This window comes from Lycium ferocissimum, chromosome 2 (assembly GCF_029784015.1).
Source record: "Lycium ferocissimum isolate CSIRO_LF1 chromosome 2, AGI_CSIRO_Lferr_CH_V1, whole genome shotgun sequence".
NCBI classification, from domain to species: Eukaryota; Viridiplantae; Streptophyta; class Magnoliopsida; order Solanales; family Solanaceae; genus Lycium; species Lycium ferocissimum.
Window position 1 is genome coordinate 54242814 of NC_081343.1, and position 20147 is coordinate 54262960.

A 20147-nucleotide genomic window follows, 5' to 3' on the forward strand; every position below is an offset into this window, starting at 1 on the left:
CAACCATAAGGTTTTTTCTCCCAAGTTTTAGATAGACAATTGCAGATCACTTACTCATGGACACTTTCTCGCCCTCCTCTATACAAGTGTTAAATCCTTTAGATAGAGAATTGCAACGATGCCTGTGCTTGTTCATCGTGCCCTTAAGCCATACAACTTCGAACTGACGAGATAGCATTAAGGTCGTTTGGTAGGAGGGATAAGTTATCCCATATAGACGGGATTGGGTAGGATAAGATAACTTATCCCACCCTCAAATTACTTATCTCACCTTTTATCCCATATAGATAAAATTGAGTAGGATAACGAAAGAGTTGTCCCACCAACTAAACATGGGATACTTCTAACTATATTCACTTATGACTTCCCTGTTACAGTATTGAGCTGGTATGACTTAACTAATTAAATTTAGCAGGTAAGTGTTAAAATGTTGAAAAATACTTTAAGCAAAATGTCGGAGGTTTAGTTAAACTAAGAGTAATTATAAGCTTAAAACCATCAGCTATTAATGAACTTACAACTTTTAACTGATTTAAAGAGAGAACAGAAACGGTGCACGAAATTGTCTTGTTTTCGTTTTCTCTTAGCACCCGCTATAGTTAACCTATCTACAAACCTACAAGAATCATTTTCACAATTATACAAGGTTGTACTCCAGACAAATAATCCAACTAGCTCCGCAAAGTACACAATGAGTTTAAAAGAGAACTCTTCAGAAGTTTAAAATGCCAATCCTAGATTATATTCACATTATTCATTTATTGTCTCAAAACTCACAATATGTAGCTAAATATAGAAAGACTACAAGGGAACCAATTATCCCCAGATAGAAAGGAGGGGGAAAAAAAAATCAAGGACAAAAGCGAAACATAGACTGACACTAACTATGGGTGCTTATCAACTATTTGGCCTAGGAAGCAAGTAATTTCTTAATTCCGGTCTTCTGTTCTGCTGTTAACCTTGTAGGAAACTTGATATTGAACTTGATCCTCAGGTTCCCTCTCCTTGAAGGCTCTTTGGGTATTGGCATTCCTTCCCTTGGGACAACCTCTTCATAGTTTGGATGTATTACATTGTCGATAGGAATAGTCAGTTTTCTTCCATCAAGCGTCGTTAGATGGACTGTGTAGCCTGTTAATGCTTCAGCAAGTGAGATTCTCTGATTGATCACAAGGTCATTTCCATCCCTTGTAAACACACTGTGTGGTTTCTCGTCAATTATGAACACGAGATCTGCAGCGACGGCATTTGGCTCTTCATTTCCTTTTTCTGGGAATGTAATCTTTGTTCCCTTTTTCCAGCCCGGTTTGATGTCAATGGTCAAAATTTCTTCTACTGGTAAAGTCTTCCTGCACACGAAAACCAGTTGTCAGATAATGAATTCAGAATGGTATACAGCGAACAGAAAGCAACTTGAGCCTCCATAACTAACAAAGTTCGCTTTAAAATGAACTATAAAGTGCCATGACTCAACACATCAATGATCTGCTGTGCCAACAGAAAGATCAATGCTTTTAAGGTGCTAGTACTTCTATCCGACTTATTCCTTCATAATACACTTACTATTGACATTGAAGCATAATTTGGAAGTAAAAACTTCATCTGATGTCTATCATGGCATACTGCTTAACCAAATATTAAGCACAAACACTTTAAGAACACATCAATAAGCCAATAATCACTACAAAAAGGTGTAGCAAGGTCAGGAATTATGATAAAGTTCAAACTGCAACAGTAGCAACTTTATGTAATTCGATGAGACAAACAAAGCGGGACATTACTTTGATCTTTTGCATGTTTCCACAGCAGTGAAAAAGTTATAGCCACAAGCACCATTTTGGTCCATGAAAAACATGTACGTTCAGAAAAGTCACCCTATCCTACTTATTCTTTTATGATAAACTTGATATTGACATTGAAGCATAATTTGGAATTAAAAACTTCATCCGATACCTATAATCGCATCCGCCTTAGCCACAAATTCAACACAAGTACTAAAAGAATATAACATTAACTACAAAAGTATGCAACAAATACGAGTCCCAGATTCCTGATGAACATTGGTCAATAATCAGATTGCTCTCCTCAGTGAAAAATCATATGAGAGAAAACAGGGATCATCAAAATAAGAATGTTACAACGTGAAGGACCCATTCATGGAAGTGCAATGAATTCAGCATATACTAATTCACAAGTTGACCAAGCAGGGAACATAATTATTGAACTAACGGAAAGTACAAACATGAGTACATAACAATACAAGCCAAATAATCTGAAAAATTGATTAGGTTACTTACCCACTTGCATCAGCTATCTCCCTAGAGATTTTCATCTTCTTGGTTGTCCCCTTATAAAGTTCTTCTAGACTACAAGGCAATGTTCGTTCGATCGGTGGCGCCTTCCGTGGGCCTCTACTCATTGGTCTGCCTTCACCAAATGAACTAAAAATATCATCCCCAAACATTGAACTAGAAAACCTTGTACCTCTCATCCCACTACCACCACCTCCCATACCCCCACCTCCCATTCCCCCACCACCAAATGGGCTCGAAAATCCGAAAAATTCTGCAAAGATATCATCGGCATTTCTTGGATTGAATCTAAATACATTTGGTCCTTCCCCTGTCTGGAAAAATGTAGCCCCACCAGGTCCACCAGTAGCATCTGGTGGTGGCACTTGACCTTTAAGGCCTTCTTCCCCATACTGATCATAAATTGCCCTTTTCTGTGAATCGCTCAAGACCTGCATGACAATTTCAAGTTAAATCAAATTAGACACATAATCATAATTCCAAATTTAAAATACAATCTTGAATAAATCATAAAAATACAATCTTGAAAAGGTAATTGAGACCTGAATCTGGTTTAACATAAACAAATTAGCAAAGTATTGAAAAACAAATAAGAATATAACGAATGAAAAAAAAAAAAAAAAACTAGCAGCAGTTAATACAATTAACCATAAATTTAGTAGCTTTGTTCAATAATCAGAATGAAGAAAAATAAGCAAGAAATATATATGACACATTAAAAAAAGAAAATCCAAAGTGATCCACTAGGTTGAGAACAATCTTGAATAATTTTTTAGTATTTTATTTTGATAACTGAAAATCCTGAAGGGCAGCTGACGCACGATTCGAAACTAGTAATAATGGGAACAATATTCAATAAGTCTCATAAAATATACAATCTTGAATAGGTAATTGAGCCCCAATTCTAGTTTTACATGATGAATCACCTACTCCATGTTAGCAAATAAGATAAACAAATTCCAAGAACCAAAGTACTGGAAAACAAAAAAGAAGATACAAATGCAAAAACTAGCAGTAGTAATTAAGAATAAATCAAGAATTATTAATGTATTTACCTCATAGGCTTCAGAAATCTGTTTGAATTTAGCCTCAGCTTCTTTCTTGTTATTGGGGTTCTTATCAGGATGCCATTTCATAGCCAATTTCCTATAAGCTTTCTTCAAATCATCATCTTTAGCATTCTTATCAACCTGCAATATCTTATAGTAATCTACACCCATCTCCTAACTTGTTCACCACTTCTTGAATTTGAAAAGATAGAAAGACAAACAGGTAAAAAAAAAAGGGTGTTGTGTTGTTTTGTTTTGTGTAAATAGAAGGATTGAAGTGTTTACGTTTGGGTATTTGCTTGTTGAATGGTTTTAAGGGGTAGTGTTATAATAATTTATTAAGAGAAGGAGAGAGATGAGTCTGGAAAAATAGAGGGTAGTAGAAGCGGGAATAATGTAGAACTTTCCAGATTTCAGTTTAGAATGGCCCACCAGTTGTTTTGACGTGGGAATTAATTCGCTACTTTCAGAAAGATATTTTAACCGTATTTATTACCACTGATACTTTACATATCTTTAGGCGTTACATGAATTAAAGCGTTGGAATAAAATATGATAATTATCCATGTAATGTACATTCGGTGCAAAATACTTAAGGTTTTAGCATTTAAAAGTTGATTCAAAAAATCAAGAGAGTTTTTAGTCTTTTTTTTTCAAATTTGCTCTTGATATATTTTTATATCGCTATAATAACTATATCAACTTAAAAAGATAAGACAATCATAATTAAGGGTATATAGTCAAAATCCCTCTTAATTTTTAGAAATTAATGAATTCCTTAATCCATAGGCTCAAGTTTAAAATCTCAATCAATTTAGACCGGAGGGAGTATTTCTTTAGTTAAATATATGTGACACTTTTACTTTTCGAGTTCAAATTAAATTTTAATTAATATTTGAAAATGTATTTTTTCATCATATTGACATGAGTGCAACTTATAGTACTTTCGTATAATCTTTTAATATTTAAAATTTTATTTTAAAATATTGAGTTAATTTAATCCAATTTAACTTAAAAAATTAATCAGATTTTATCCAATTTAACTTTAAAAATTAGTCAAATTAACTTTCGAGAAACCAAAAGTGTCACAAATAGATGAATTTTACACTAATTAATACCCTCTCGAATTTGTTATAGTTAAAGGATTTTCCTTCTAATTAGACAAAAAATTAACAATTGACAGCATTGTGAAAATCATCTCAAAAGATACAAAGATCTCATCTTGAAATACCGTCAAATGATGTGGTGCAATGGATGAGCTGCTCTTTCCTTAATCAAAGGTCTCAGGTCTTTAGGTATGGGAAAATCATTGGTAGGGAGCATTTTCTCTAGAAATGAGCCCTAAGCAGGGGCGGATTTAAAGAGGCTTGAGGATCCTCGGTAAAAAATTACAGTGTGTATATATATAATTTTTTTGTATTTATGTACATATATTAACTTTTGAACACCCTGAATAAAAGCAAAAGGTTAGTTCAAGTGGTCCAGGATGTTCAAAATTATCTCTAGTGTCCTAGGTTTGATTCCCATTGACAACATTATTTTTTTATATTTAACTTCTATTTTTTTCGAACCCCCTGAATGAAAATTCTGGATCCGTCACTGACCCTACACAGCATAAATTCGGATATAATCTACTTCCGATGCGGGTACCATAAAAGAATCTTATCATTGAAATGAACTTTGTCGGGTACGTGTTTTATAAGTAAGGTAAACCTATACAAAAACATAAAAAGGGTTTAAAAAAAAGAACCCATTTTCACGAAATGGCAAGGTACGTGGTAGTAAGTGAAGAATGAAAGCTCCCGACAAAAAAAATTCCAACAATGGAGTAGGGCAGTTCATAAGAATGACTCATTTGGAAAAACTTTAATTTGTAAAATTATGTAAAACTGATAAGAAATTGTATATATAAAACAACGAATATCTTGTCTTGTATTTATTTTTAGTTTCAATGAACATGCAAACGAAATTTCTCTAAAAAAATACGGCAAAGCAGCTTATTCTTCTATATCCGTAGTAGCTTTTTGAGCTTAGCGTGGAGTTACTTAAATTATTTAATAATTTATTGTTTCTCGCATAAACAAAAAAAAATACAGTACTGATTTACTTTTCTCTTGAAAGTGTCCCAATCACGTGAAGTGAACCGGCTGGTGTATTCCTCAAGAACCCCTTGCATCACTACTGCTCATCTCCATACAAAAGCATCAGTTTTTGGCAACACTAAGCTAGCTTTTGGCCTTAGATTCCGAGAAAATATTTGAAAAACTTAATTTGGGTGAAGCTTTTCCAGTTTTGAAAATGTATTTGGCTATAGTTTTTCAAAATATATTTCATTTTTTATTTTGAAAAACATGAAATATTACTTATACCCATAAGCTGTAAAAACTATCAAGAATACCCAACCACACAAAACATATATACTTGCTAATCCCAAATTAGGTAGAACATGATATTTTAATAACAACTGCTAATAACACACTTACTAGCTACTACAATTCAAATTACAATACAAGGTTTACAAATCTAAAGAAAAATTCATACAAATCAAGCAAAACAAATTTGAAGAAAAATCATACAAATCAAGCAACATTAGCAGATCTTAGCGAATTACCTTCAAATTGGTATCTTCGCAACAAATTTCTACAATAGCTCGTTCACTTTATAGAAGAGATTGCTTTAATTATAAAAACATGGTAGATAGACTTTATGGAAAATGCATGGTAGATAGAATTAGTTGAGTCTTAAGTAGATGGAGCTTTTTTTATAACATACAGAAGTTTGGGATAATTTTTAAAAGTTTTGAATAGGCCAAAACATAGATCTTGGCCCAAAAATAGGTTTGAGTCATAAATTGGGATTTGACGATTTGTTTTCAAAATCTGCCAAAATTTTATGGCCAAATAAAGATTTGAAAACAAATCTTCAAAATATGTTCTCAAAATCTATGGTCAAACGGGAGCTTATGGTCAGATTAGTATTACTCCCTCCGTCCAATTTATGTGATATAGTTTGACTGGGCATGGAGTTTAAGAAATAAAAGAAGACTTTGAATCTTGTGGTATAAAATAAGTCAAAATATTGTGTGGTTATAGATCATCTCGTTAAGCGTAAAAGATAAAGTTTAAAGTTAAATTGTTGCTAAATAAAAAAATGTATCATTCTTTTCAGGACAAAATAAAAATAAAAGTGTATCATATAAATTGGGTAATTTAATAAGATAGGTATATAGAATGAAGATCGCATCAAAATAAGTATTTTATTCGACATAATTTATGAACATGATAAAAGATTTGATAAAATGAGGACTGTACTAAAGTTACGTTCCATTTGACATTACTTATAAAATGTAACTTTTTATTTTATTTTTATTTTTTGGTACATAATGTCAAAGCTATTTCATCCTTTAAAATTTAAATGAGGGTGAAACCGTTGGAACCAAGAATTGAAAGAATGACAGTTGTATGAGTTCACAAAAATTTTATGGTTAAAAAGTAAAAAATAGTCATTTAATCAAATGAGTCCTAGCAAGAAAATAACTAAGTTCAAATCTATTAAAAATAAATAAATCATAATTTATTGATTTGATATATCGTTAACCCTTTCTTGTCCCCTTAACGATGACAAATGTAAAACAGGGACTAGAATCATACTCCCTCCGTTCCAAGTTATATGACACCATTCAAATTTCGAGAGTCAAATTTTAATATTTTGATTGTAAGTTCTTAGAAACTACGTACAAAGTATAATAAATCACTATTAATTAACCATTAAAACATTTAAAGGCTTACGTATAAATCATGATAATTTTTTTTTTGTTTCACTATTAGAAAGCCAAAAGTATTATATAAATTGTGATTTAAAGAGCTTACGTATAAATCACGATCTAATATTTTTTAATTTAACTATTAAAAAACGAAAAGTATAACATAAACTGTAACAGAGAAATGCTTGTCTCTATCTCTTGTATTTTGTAGTGTGCACTCCCCATTTCCGTGCCCATTTTTATTACTATATAATATGCTCTTATATATTCAGATATTCCTAGTTCAGAGTCAACAAACTTTACTCGATTTTTCAGTAAAAAGTCGTCAACCTTTTCCCGTGATGATATACTTTCAGTTGTACTAATAAAAAATGCAGTTCGAGTTCCAGTGAGCCTCCAAACTTGTTCAACAATGTCTTCCATTTCACTTCCTCTCCTAGCCGTCCGATCACCTCAAACCAACCACCCATTCCCCTCAATCTTCAATCTCAACCGTCCCTTTCCCACTTCACTCTCCTTCAACAACCATTTACAACTAGTCTCAAGTAGTAGTGCTTCTAACCAACCCATCACTGAAACAACAACAACAACAACAACCTCTAACTCTACCATCAATGTCCAAAATGACACCACTTTAGACACTACCCTTTTTGTAATTCGCGCCAAGAATCAAATTGGGCTACTCCAAATTATCACCAAAGTGTTCAAAGTTCTTGGGCTAAGAATTGAGAAGGCTATAGTTGAATTTGAAGGTGAGTTTTTTGTTAAGAAGTTTTTTGTAAGTGATTCTAATGGTAAAAAGATTGAGAATTTGGAACATTTGGAGAAGATTAAGGAGGCATTGGTGGAAGCTATTGATGGTGATGATGATGGTGGTGAGGTGTCTCCATTGGTGGGGGTTAGTGGGAGAGGAGTGGTTGTGAGGAAAGATGGGTTAGTGAATTTGGAATTTGGAGATAGGAAGGTGAAAGTAGAAAGGATGTTTGGGTTGATGGATGAGTTTTTGAAGAATGATTCAGTTAGTTTACAAAAGGATATTCTTGATCATGTTGAATTTACTGTTGCTAGATCAAGATTCAATTTTGATGATTTTGAAGCTTACCAGGTACTAATGTCTCTCCATTTCATATTATTTACAGATTGTTTGGATGGTTGTTACCTATTGTATTGTATTGTATTGTATTGTATTGTATTGTATTGTATTGTATTGTTAGTTTAAATATAATACTCCTTCCGTTATAATTTGTTTGTCTGGTTTTGACTTGGCACGGAGTTTGAGAAAGTAAAGAAGATTTGAATTTTGTGGTTGTTAACTAAAGATATGTAGAATGTATCAGAATGCCCTTTAATCTTGTGGTATTACATATCCTATGTGGAAAGTTGGAATTAAAGAGTTGCCAAAAAGGAAAGAGACGTTCTTTTTTAAACGGACTAAGTAAGACAAACAATTTGAAACAGAAGGAGTATTACTTACAGCTTATTTGGATGGTCATTACCTATTTTATTGTATCATGTAGTTAGTTCATTTGTTTTGATTATTACTTAAATTTTATTGTATTGTATAGTTAAATACATCGACATGTAATGACAAAAAGTCCTTTTTTATGTAACGACCGATGACCTTATTTTTCTCATTTTGACTTTGCTTATTGTTTAATAATCCTTTATCTTTTACGCTTCCTTGTTTAGTAGCTGTTACTAATGAACAGTGCACAATGCAGGCATTAGCACATAGTGTCAGGGATCGACTTATTGAGAGATGGCATGATACTCACCAGTATTTTAAGAAGAAAGATCCTAAGAGAATTTACTTCCTCTCGCTTGAATTTCTTATGGGTACTTGACATTCACATGCTCATAAAGTCATTTTCTTTTGCTGCATCTAATTGGGACACTGCTCCGCATTTGCTATTCAGTTATTCTTAGTTTTCTTTTTTGGAAACTTTTGTCTAATTAAGTTTTTTCTTTACTGGATCTGTCAGGTCGTTCTCTAACTAACAGTGTCATAAACCTTGGCATTCAGGACCAATATGCTGATGCTTTAACTCAGCTTGGATTTGACTATGAAGTCTTGGCAGAGCAGGTAGGAGAAATCTTATTTATTGTCTCTGATTCTCTAGCAATTTTTTGTGCCTGTAACATGTCATAAACTAATATATTGAGTATATTTAGTGGTTACTTTGGATTATTTGAACTTCTTCATGAATTTAAGTTAATCTAGAATATTTATGAGTAACATTTAAAGGACATGATAGGATAATGCCTGTATATGAAAATGCAACGATTCCAAATTCATAGGACAACTTTAACTGGCCTTGCTTTGTACAATTAATGGATGTCAGTTGATGTTTCATCCATAGGCACTGTTAATTATTCTGGTAGTCAATCTAATTTTGAAGAAACTTGCATTTACATTTATCTCTGATGATTTTGTTTCTAACGTACGTCTGTTTCAAGGAAGGAGATGCTGCCCTTGGTAATGGCGGCCTAGCTCGCCTTGCAGCTTGCCAAATGGATTCCCTAGCGACTTTGGACTATCCAGCTTGGGGGTATTGTCTAGGCTCCTTTTTCTTGTTGTCTAAATGTCACTTTGGTTCTGATGTTGGTCGCTTCATCACGGCCTTGGCTTTTGAATCCCCCCGCTTTTCCCAGACATACTAAACAATAGAAACAATCAGAATAAATCCGTGTCTGCCTTTCCCATGGCTGCATTTTCATATCCAGATGATAGCCGCCCTTGTGATGATAAGATCGGAGTGTTTGTTTAGTTCTTTCATTTTCTTTTCCTTTTATTAGCAGAGTTTCTGTATTGTTTCGAAACCAAAACATCTTTTAGGGCTCCGGAATTTGGTGAGCTGCTTTTATGGAGTTCCCTGTCTAAAATTGAAATTCTAGGGTCTGAAACAAATGGCGTCTAGCTTTTCTTCAAGGATTTGTCCTTTATCATCTTGAAGTTTCTGAAGAAAGTCGACTGAGTTACGATCTTCTACATCTCTTCATCTTCAGTTATGGATTACGCTATCAATATGGATTATTTCGTCAGATCATAGTGGATGGTTTTCAACACGAACAACCTGATTTTTGGTTGAACTTTGGGAATCCCTGGGAGATAGAACGTGTTCATGTCTCATATCCAGTGAAGGTTTGCAAGTATTTACTTTTCCGTCTCTTTCAGTAATTTATCCAAATGAAACAATTTTTTCTTCTTTTAGCTCTTGGCGGGGGGAGTATTTGATATTATCTTCTTCAATCTTTTTGATTGAAGCTTTTACTTGTTGCTAACTAGCAATGTGCTTTTTATGCAAGTTCTATGGGACTGTTGAAGAGGAAGTTTTAAATGGAAAGAAATGTAAAATTTGGATACCTGGAGAATCAGTAAGTGCTTCTGTATTTTGTAAGTCATTTTTTTGGTTGAGAACTTTACATTTATTGTCATGTCATATTGCCGAAGGAGAAATACTATTCCTTGAGCCTTTTCTTTTGCCTCTTACTTGTAGGTTGAGGCAGTGGCTTATGATAATCCAATACCTGGTTATGGCACGCGAAATGCCATCAACCTTCGACTGTGGGCTGCTAAACCAAGTGACCAATATGATATGGTAATCTTTTACCATGTTGTCTAGTAATTGTTTCTGACAAGGTCTAGTGGGGATGTTGCAGAGGAGGCATCTATATACTTTTGAGGGACTTATCTTCTGTATTTACAGAGGTTTTTTTTTTTTTGGTGTTGTGGGGGGGGAGGGCGTATGAAAAAGGGGATAGAAGAACTTCATATTCAATTTAATCTTGTTCCTTTTCTCTTACTGGCTTGTGGTATTAGTCACTTTCGTCTTTTGTCAAATGTGAACTTTATACCTGTCATTGCACATATCAGAACCCTTTTAGTTTTTTGAGAATAAATCTTATTACATTTACCTCTTAACTTCTACGTGGTCCCCATTTCATCACTTGCAGGAGTCTTTTACCACTGGGGATTATATTAATGCTATTGTTAACAGACAGAAGGCTGAAACTATAAGTAATGTGTTGTACCCTGATGACCGTTCTTACCAGGTATCTCCATTCTATATAATGTCTTGACAAAGTGAATAAATGTAGAGTTCTTGGGAGGTTAGCCTTTGGGTTATGCTCCCATGCTATGTTGGACTGAGTTGGAATTGCTTTGGTGCTTGATCTTTTTGAATTTCTGTTTTTTGAAGGGTTAAATAAAATGTGAAAGTCCTTATGTATTCTCCAACCATTTTGGGCAATATATTCCATAACTTTCTTTGATGTTCTTTCTTCAGGGTAAGGAACTGCGGTTGAAGCAACAGTATTTCTTTGTTTCAGCATCACTACAAGACATAATAAGGAGGTTTAAGGATTTACATAAAAACTTTGATGAGTTTCCAGAGAAGGTATTTACCTGACATTTTTGGGGCCTGTTATGTGTGAAGTTCCTAATAAGCATATATAGTCATGCCATCCATAAAATAATGGGCTCAAGTCAGTGGACCTTGCTACAGGCCATGCTCCTTATAGTTTGCTTATCATAGATAAACAAATACTTGTTTCTTCATTCCGCTACCGACAATTTTGGCGTGAACTCTACTATTAATCAATTAGGTTTTCCGCATAGACTTAGCAAAGTTTGTCAATTGACTTGGTTATGCTGTTTTAAGATAAGCATATGCCTTTTCTTTTACAGCCATACACTCATGGCTGCATCTGCTAATTTATTCTTTGAGGTTTTCTTTTCAGGTTGCTCTTCAGATAAATGATACACATCCATCAATTTCCATTGCTGAGGTAATGAGAGTGCTTGTTGATGAAGAGCACTTGGATTGGAGTAAAGCATGGGATATTGCTTGCAGGATTTTCTCAGTCACCATTCATGCAGTACAACCTGAAGGGCTTGAGAAAATCCCCGTGGATCTTTTGGGTACTGTTCTTCCTCGGCATTTGGAGGTTTGTTTCTTACAGAAGATCTTATATTATTTCAGAGTAGTGTTTTAGTCTGTGCTTGAATATGTCGTGGTTTTTCTTTCAGCCATAAAGAATGTCATCCTTTTTGCATGAAAGCTAGCTTGTTTTATGTGTTTATTAATTGTGGACTGATTGTCTTCAAGTTACTTTGTTAAAACATCTCTTCATCTGATTTAATGATTCACCTTTTGTTCCAGATTATATATGAGATAAACTATCGTCTCATGGAAGAGTTAAAAAAGAGTTTTGGTCAGGACTATGATAGACTTTCCCGAATGTCAATTATTGAGGAAGGTGCTGTGAAGGTATAGAAGACAGCCTTTTGATCTCGGTTCTGTTTTAATTAATGCTTTCAGTGGTTGATCAAATTTGATGTTTTCCTGCTATTTAAGATTTAAAAAAGAAGAAGAAATAAATCTGATGTTTTTCAACTGGACCAACCTGTAGTAGTGGCATGCAGATGTCCCAATAATGTAAAATAATACCAACCAGAACTACTCAATCAGTTGGGGTCGGCTATATGAGTCCTCATCAACAATGTTGCTCCATTCAGGCCCATGGCAATCCCATATTATGTACCAATGATATACTAATACTGCAAATTTCCACGTCCACAAACTAGGAGCTGTAGTTTTCTATTGAACTCTGTGATGCTTGTGTTACATAACTCATGTTTATATCGCTTAACTAAGGGGAGAGAGGGTGGACAGGTGGGAGACGGGAGAGATTGAAAGAGAGGCCAAACAGAAAAAAGGTTATTTGATGAAAAAAGAAGAAGAAAGATTTGTGATGTTCATGCTTGTTACTTCTCACTTTCAACTTGATTTTATATGATCTACATTCGTCTGACGATCCATGATGCATTTTCATTATGCCATTTTCACTAATCTAAAAATTGGGTACAGGCCCGAGTGTTAGTTTCTTGTTTTTCTGCAATAGCCAATTTTGATTTTGCTCCCCATGTGGACAGAGTATTCGGATGGCAAACCTGTCACTTGCATGTTGCCACACTGTGAATGGTGTTTCCAGAGTGCATCTAGAGACTCTTAAAACAAGAGTGTTTAAGGTAATTTTGATTCTGCACTTTTGCTAATGGAGGTAGTGTTTTTCCACATTATATTTGGTATGAATTGATACATAGATTGCAACATAAGTATGCGGGATTATATACATAATACAGGACACGAAACTGGTGATAATATCTCATTTTAATGAAATCAAACAACTCTGGAGGGCTTCTATTTTACAAGTCTGTTATTCATATTAGTTTTTGCTCATTACCTAAGAAATAGCTAAGTGAAAAGGATTTTACCAAAAGAGATAATTTTGTAATTGCTGTGTGTTGCAGGACTTTTATGAGCTCTGGCCTCAGAAATTTCAGTGCAAAACTAATGGAGTAACTCAGGTGCATAATTGACTGCTTGTTAACGACTCTTATCAATTTCAAGATTTCTGCCTCAGGTTTTGACTTGACAGCAATTCTTAAAGAATTTCTGGAGTTCTTTATGTTCGAAAGCTTCTGTTTCCGTTACTGCCTTTAGTCGGCAGTGTCTACTTGCATAATAACAAGGTTCAATCTAATCAGAAAAACTCTGTATCTTCCTTCCATCATAAACAAGGAACTTTTGATTGGAGTTCATCGTGTGCATGTAAAATGATGGTATGAAAATTTGAAGCACTCTGCTACATTCTTCACAATTTTAATTTGTTATATGACAGCGCCGTTGGATAGTGGTGAGCAATCCTAGCTTGTGTTCAATCATTTCAAAATGGCTTGGGACAGAAGCATGGATCCGTAACATTGACCTCATAGCAGGTTTAAGAGAATATGCAAAAGATCCTGATTTACACACCGAATGGAAGAATGTATGAGATTTTCTTTGCAATATCATGCTGAAAAGAGTAGTTGCCTATTGCTTTTGCAGTCTCTAATACATTTTGACTTCTGACTTGTAGATGAAGAGAGTTAACAAAATGAGGCTTGCTGAGTACATTGAAACACTTACCAGCGTGAAGGTTTCCGAACATATCCATTTCACTTCCTTCTTTGCAAGACAACCTACATGTATGTTGTAGCCTGACCAAGCAATAAACCCTATATTACAGGTCAGCTTGGACGCAATGTTCGATGTGCAGATAAAACGAATACATGAATACAAAAGACAACTGCTCAACATAGTAGGTATCATCCACAGATATGACTGCATTAAGGTATGTTGTATTTTTCCTTTCTTCTTCTTATAATAATATTCCTAAGCCAAACCTGACTGTCTAGTGGATAAATAACCACATAATAACAACTTTCTAGACTAGTTTGCAATGCAATTATCACCAGCTTTGGTAATATGAAGTGGCTTAAAAGGTGCCAGGAAAAAAAAAAAAAATCTGCCTGGTTATGTATCACCAACATTTTCTTTTCTTTTTGGAGTTCAAAGTCTGAATCTTTGAACCTAAAGACATCTATTTTTTGCCAACACTGGTTCAGATGTTATATTGAATCAAGCCATGGGTAAAAAAGGAGAAAAATAAAATAAAATCAAGCCATGGGTATTTGCCATTGACTTATATGCTTATGTGCAAGGCCAAACACCAGGCCACACAAACAAAGTTTAGTTGTGAACGAGAATAGAAATAAGTCATTTTCGAAAATAGAACAGACCACATGATTTCACCACCAGCTGGAAAAAATATCAAGACTAATAGAAACAGTTGTGTTAGCTAAACTTTTTCTTCTTCTTTCCCATTGAATCTTTGTTTTTGTCCAGTGGCCTGATATTATTTAACTTCTTTTCTTTTCGTCATTTCTTCAGTAGAATATCATGGATGCTCCAAAATCACTTTTGCTGAGACATAAAATACCTAACTTACCTTGTTTATTCAGAATATGGCTATGCCTATTTAAGTATCATTTAATTTCTCGGAGAAGCTCCATTAGTTCCATATTTTCCTTCACCAATTTCTGTTGAACTGTACTATTTCTCAAAAAAGTTTCTACTGAACTGTACTCTACGAACCATCTCCCTAATACATTATACTGTCATTATTTTTTTGAAGAATATGGATGAAAGTGACAAGCGGAGAGTTGTACCTCGTGTATGTATAATTGGTGGGAAAGCTGCCCCTGGTTATGAAGTTGCAAAGAAGATCATCAAACTTTGTCATGCGGTGGCTGATAAAGTTAACAGCGATCCTGATATTGGGGATCTCCTGAAAGTGGTAGGACAATGATTTTGATTTATTTGCTTTAATCCTCAATCGAGTATGGTCTCATCATGTTTATGTGAAAGTGAAACCAAAAGTGAAACCATAGTCCATTCTTTGCTCTTTGAAAGTTGGTGAATGTCCATTCAGAAACTTCATCTATTTCTGAAAATACAACATGTGATGATGAAAGGAAATTATAAAAGAAAACAGAAGGGAAGAGAATAGCAAGCAGGTTCTAAGCATTACTTTTTAGGCCCTAACAATCCGTAACATAAACTCTTTTCCTGAAATGATGTGTTCATTCTAGAGTCAGCCCTAATTGGAAATTTTTGACGAAAGTTATTGAAAAGAATTCTACCATTTGGCTGCAGAATTTTGAAATTGTTAGGTTTCACAGACTTCATGTCATTGATCTAAAAAGTTCTCCGAGTTCACTTTATATGTCATTCTTGCTTTCTTTTCCCCATCCCCTACTATTAACTGTTTACGTGCACTGTTCCTGGACCGTTGGTATAAATGTTGTAGTCAGAACTTCTGTACTTCCATTTTTCTGCTGTCATTATAGATAGATAGGACTTAATAGAAATGAACTCGTCCTGTCGTTCCAGGTTTTCATTCCTGATTATAATGTCTCTGTTGCCGAACTAGTAATTCCAGGAAGTGATCTTTCACAGCACCTAAGGTCAGTGTTTAGCCAGTGCATTCTCTTTCGTTTTCTTATCTTTTAACAGGTGCAATTGTCAATTATAACACACTGTCTTACCTGATAACATCTATTGTTTTCTAAGTAGGATAAATCACATACTTACTCTTTGGATAGTAAACTTCACGTTGACTGCTTCTTTGTTTCATAATGAAAGTCATTGCTTGCTTTAACTAGTATCTATAACTCCAGTATTTCGCAGTTACCTGCAAAACTTGGTGTACCAGGAATATTTCATGTACAATGTGTGCTAACAATGCATAAAAATCATGTATATATGATGCAGTACTGCTGGACATGAGGCATCTGGAACTGGATGTATGAAATTTTTGATGAACGGTTGTTTATTATTAGCAACTGCAGATGGCTCAGCAGTTGAAATTGCTGAAGAAATAGGGGCAGCAAACATGGTAAATAGTGTTAGGATGCTTCTACAGCCTCCATTTCACTTTTTGATGATAACTGCAAGTGTTCACATTTTGGTTAGAAGGATAAAATCTACATCTAGCAACCGCGCTGAAACTTCATGTATAGACATCACATGTTAGATAAAAATTCTTTGGCTGATCTATGCCCTGGGTTACTTTGTTTTGTTTTTTATTTCATTTATTTTTTTTTTGTTAGTCCATTTGAGATTGGCTTAGGCTTCTTTTCCAGGTTTCTACTTTTTGAATACTTTCAAATGATGGAGCGATTGACTGAGTAGTGACAGCAGACACATGTAAATGCTGATAAAACAATATAGGAAAAAGAGAACAAGTGTTGACAGATATGATCCCCTTAATTGACTCCGTTTTCTTGTTTGATGTCTTTATTTTCTTCTTCTCTTTTGCTTTTTCTTCTCCAGTTTCTTTTTGGTGCAAAGGTGGATGACGTTCCAGCATTGCGAGAAAAAGGAACCACCCTCAAAGGTTCACTTCAATTTGCACGAGTTGTAAGGTATGAGGTGTAGTTTAAGCAATCTTTCCCTTGGCCTTTACGGTCTATGCTCTGTATCTGTCAGACTGTCCCCAATGAACAATCTGCCGTTTGTAGGTTTTTCGTTTCTGTTGGGTGCCATAGGAACTTGGCAGTAGTCTAGATAATCATTAGATATGGTCTTTTCTATCTCTCTCTCTCTCTGACAATCACATTATTTTTTGTTTTTTTCCCCGCCAAGATCGTCTATACCATGTCTTATTCACTGGTGTGATTGTCAAAGCTGATGGAAGCATCGTTTTGTCACACCAATTGTCTTTATGATGTGATATCACTCATCCCCATTTATAATTTCTCGACTTTCCATTAACATAAATGAGTTGGTACTTGGGAGAAGAGATGAGTATTAAAGCCATTGCTTTGCCTCCAAGGTTCTTGGAGATTTGTCCTGACAATAGAGTTCGTATTCCATCTGAAGTATTTCCTATCCTATTTGCAATTGCGACGCAGTTTGCAGTTAAGTGGCTTCCCACTGCTGTAAGCATGAGTGTTCATTGTTGACATGCAACCTTAGTTAGAAATACATCTAATGAGTATTAGTTAAAGCTTTCTATGTGAATGATGTTGCATATTAAATGACAGTTCACTATGCTCTCTATTCCATTTTCTTTGTCTTCTGTGTAGCACTTTATTTTAGACAACGGAATGTGTTTGTTTCTCTCTTATAAGGATAATGTATGATAAGGGTGGCAGAAAAGTTTTCCTCTATGTTTTGGGGAATGCCAGGTCAGAGTAAACAGCTGTTAAATGGACCTATAGTACCATAACTTCCAATATGCCTGCCTATTTTACAGGTTTTCGACTGTCGTAGATAATTAGTATAAGCAAACAACATAAAGAAGTCAGAAGGAAAGTACTGTTGTCATAGTAATATCAGCTCTGTGGTTGAAGCTTTCCTGCTGACATAACTCACGTTTTCTTTACAAAACTGCAAAAGCAACTTGTGAAAAATGAAAAATAATAGAAAGGAAAAAAAAAGGGAAATAAAAGTAGCTTCCAGTTGCCAGCTAGAATGTGATTACCCTGATCAGCTTACTCCGCGAGATTATTAGTTATAGGATGAGGCTTATTGGAGAATGATCATTGTTAGTGGAACGCACTGTGTTAAGATTCCTGAGAATAGCTTAAAAGAGTTATTTTTTTTTAGAGGTTTTAGCTCAGTTCGTTGTACTATATATGTAGGATGGTCCGGGATGGTTACTTTGGCTTCAAAGACTACTTCAAGTCACTATGCGACACTGTAGAGGATGGTGGAGACTTTTATCTCCTGGGATATGATTTTGCTAGTTATTTAGAGGCTCAGGTAATGTTTAAACCAAACTGTTAGTGCAACTATTTCTGTTACAAATGTTCAGTTCGAAACTGACAGTTTATGATGACAGGCGGCTGCTGATAGAGCGTTTGTTGATCAAGAAAAGTGGACCGAAATGAGCATACTCTCTACTGCTGGTTCTGGGAAATTCAGCAGCGATAGAACGATAGAAGAATATGCAGAGCAGAGTTGGGGCATCGAACCCTGTAAATGCCCCTTTTGATTTGAAACCTATGCCAACATGCCACACATTTCACGCAGTACTAACATGGTTTGTGCAGTAATGTTAACCGCGTATTCCTGATTTGACGATGAAGAAGCAATGACAGCAAGAATCATTCTAAGGGAGCTCTTCATCTATATCTCTTTTCTGAATGCTGATGTGAATATGTAACATGGTAATTTTGACCAAGGGCTACCCAGTGTATTTTATATTAACTTGTGGTATGCAAAGTCCACTACAGCAGGATCTTGAATCACATAGAATCTCATGTACATGGCTCATAGCAACGTCCACCATTACACATGGAGATAAATTACAAGAACCTACTTAATTAAAAACAAGAATGGAAACCGATGACAATTTAAGTTTTATGCTATGCAAGCCATTAATATGAAGTTCAAACGTCTTTTGGGTTTAGAAAGCTGTCAACTGTGATAGTTATGGGTAGATTTTGATCATGGTTCTTGTGATATATGATCCAATATATTTAACCTTCAATCGAATAAAACGTATGTTGCTCTCTTTACGTAGGAAACGTTATATTTGGTCTTTTTTTCAAAAGCATATGATCTTCAAGTATGGAGTAACTATATAAACATAATATAATAAATGGGCAGTTAAATGGTGGAACGGTTAATCATTCTAAAAGTTTGTGAACATCACATGCAACGGATCAAAATGCACATTTTAAGTAATTAAAGGTTAAAATGTGCTTACTCATATATCTCAAAAAACTAAAATTAAAATTTATCAATTTCTTGCCACAACTTATCATAAATTCATTTCTTGCCACAACTCTTTTTCCACATCATATCAATAGGTGAGACAAACGTGCTATTAACCATTTAAACTATGAGCTACATAACCTATAAACTTCTTGCTTTTTACCCATTAAATCTCATTATAAAGAACACTAACTTGATATGATGTGGAAAAAGAGTTGATATGATAAGTTGTGGCAAGAAATGAATTTATTTTGAAACAATTCATTGATCTATTAATTGAATACAATTTTTTTGTGTGCATATAAGTAGTAAGCATTTGAATGATAGATAGCAGATAAAAAGGAGAATCTAGGTAGGTTCTATTTCACTCATCAGAGGGACTATTAGTGTTCTCACTTACTTGACATTTAACCTGTACTTCACTAATAACTCATCTCAGTCTTGAGTAAGTTAAATGAAAGGGTAAAAAAAGGTCCCAAGTTCATGTCAAAATTATCGGGTAAAATTGGAGGCAACCATTGGCGTATAACCACATAGATTTAACTTCTTATAGTACTTTTTTGTCTATTATTAGAAAGTCTTCTAGCATTTATTTTTTTCTTTGCCAAGATGTGTTTTAGTAAGCAAAGCGCAAGAGTAAACGGCATTCCTATATTAGCAGCAGCTTGTCAGCATTGAATAGGAAAACAAAAATGGAGATAGCCATGTGCTTAATTTTGATTGCCGCTACATTTACTGCTCTCTCCTCCTCTCTCATTGCTTCCACTGCGGCACCGATCGAATCTCAGAATTGGCTGATGTCTGAATTGCAAGAAGCGAACATCAAAATCGCTCGATTAGGTTTGTTTCTTTATTCCTCATCACTCATCAAAATTTTCCAACTTAGTATAATTACACACAAAATAAAATTGCA

The 20147-nt window shown here is 34.6% G+C and overlaps 2 protein-coding genes across 2 annotated transcripts; one reads left to right on the plus strand and one right to left on the minus strand.

Moving 5' to 3' along the window:
- Positions 1–719: 719 nt before the first annotated feature.
- LOC132044857 (uncharacterized) lies at positions 720–3593 on the minus strand. The gene is made up of 3 exons (XM_059435398.1): positions 3368–3593; positions 2298–2743; positions 720–1349 (listed from the first exon to the last, which is right to left on the minus strand). Exons 1-3 carry the CDS (start codon positions 3530–3532, stop codon positions 911–913), a joined length of 1050 nt encoding a protein of 349 aa, XP_059291381.1. The 5' UTR covers positions 3533–3593; the 3' UTR covers positions 720–910.
- A 3775-nt stretch (positions 3594–7368) lies between these two features.
- Positions 7369–18609, plus strand: LOC132044866 (uncharacterized). Its single transcript, XM_059435406.1, has 22 exons — positions 7369–8229; positions 8846–8960; positions 9107–9207; positions 9582–9673; positions 10131–10266; positions 10431–10499; positions 10622–10723; positions 11079–11177; positions 11411–11521; positions 11865–12071; positions 12287–12394; positions 13060–13155; positions 13438–13494; positions 13809–13955; positions 14046–14105; positions 14196–14300; positions 15144–15305; positions 15902–15975; positions 16283–16406; positions 16844–16935; positions 18157–18277; positions 18357–18609. The coding sequence occupies exons 1-22, from the start codon at positions 7537–7539 to the stop codon at positions 18507–18509; spliced, it is 3024 nt and encodes a 1007-aa protein (XP_059291389.1). The 5' UTR covers positions 7369–7536; the 3' UTR covers positions 18510–18609.
- The last annotated feature ends 1538 nt before the right edge of the window (positions 18610–20147 follow it).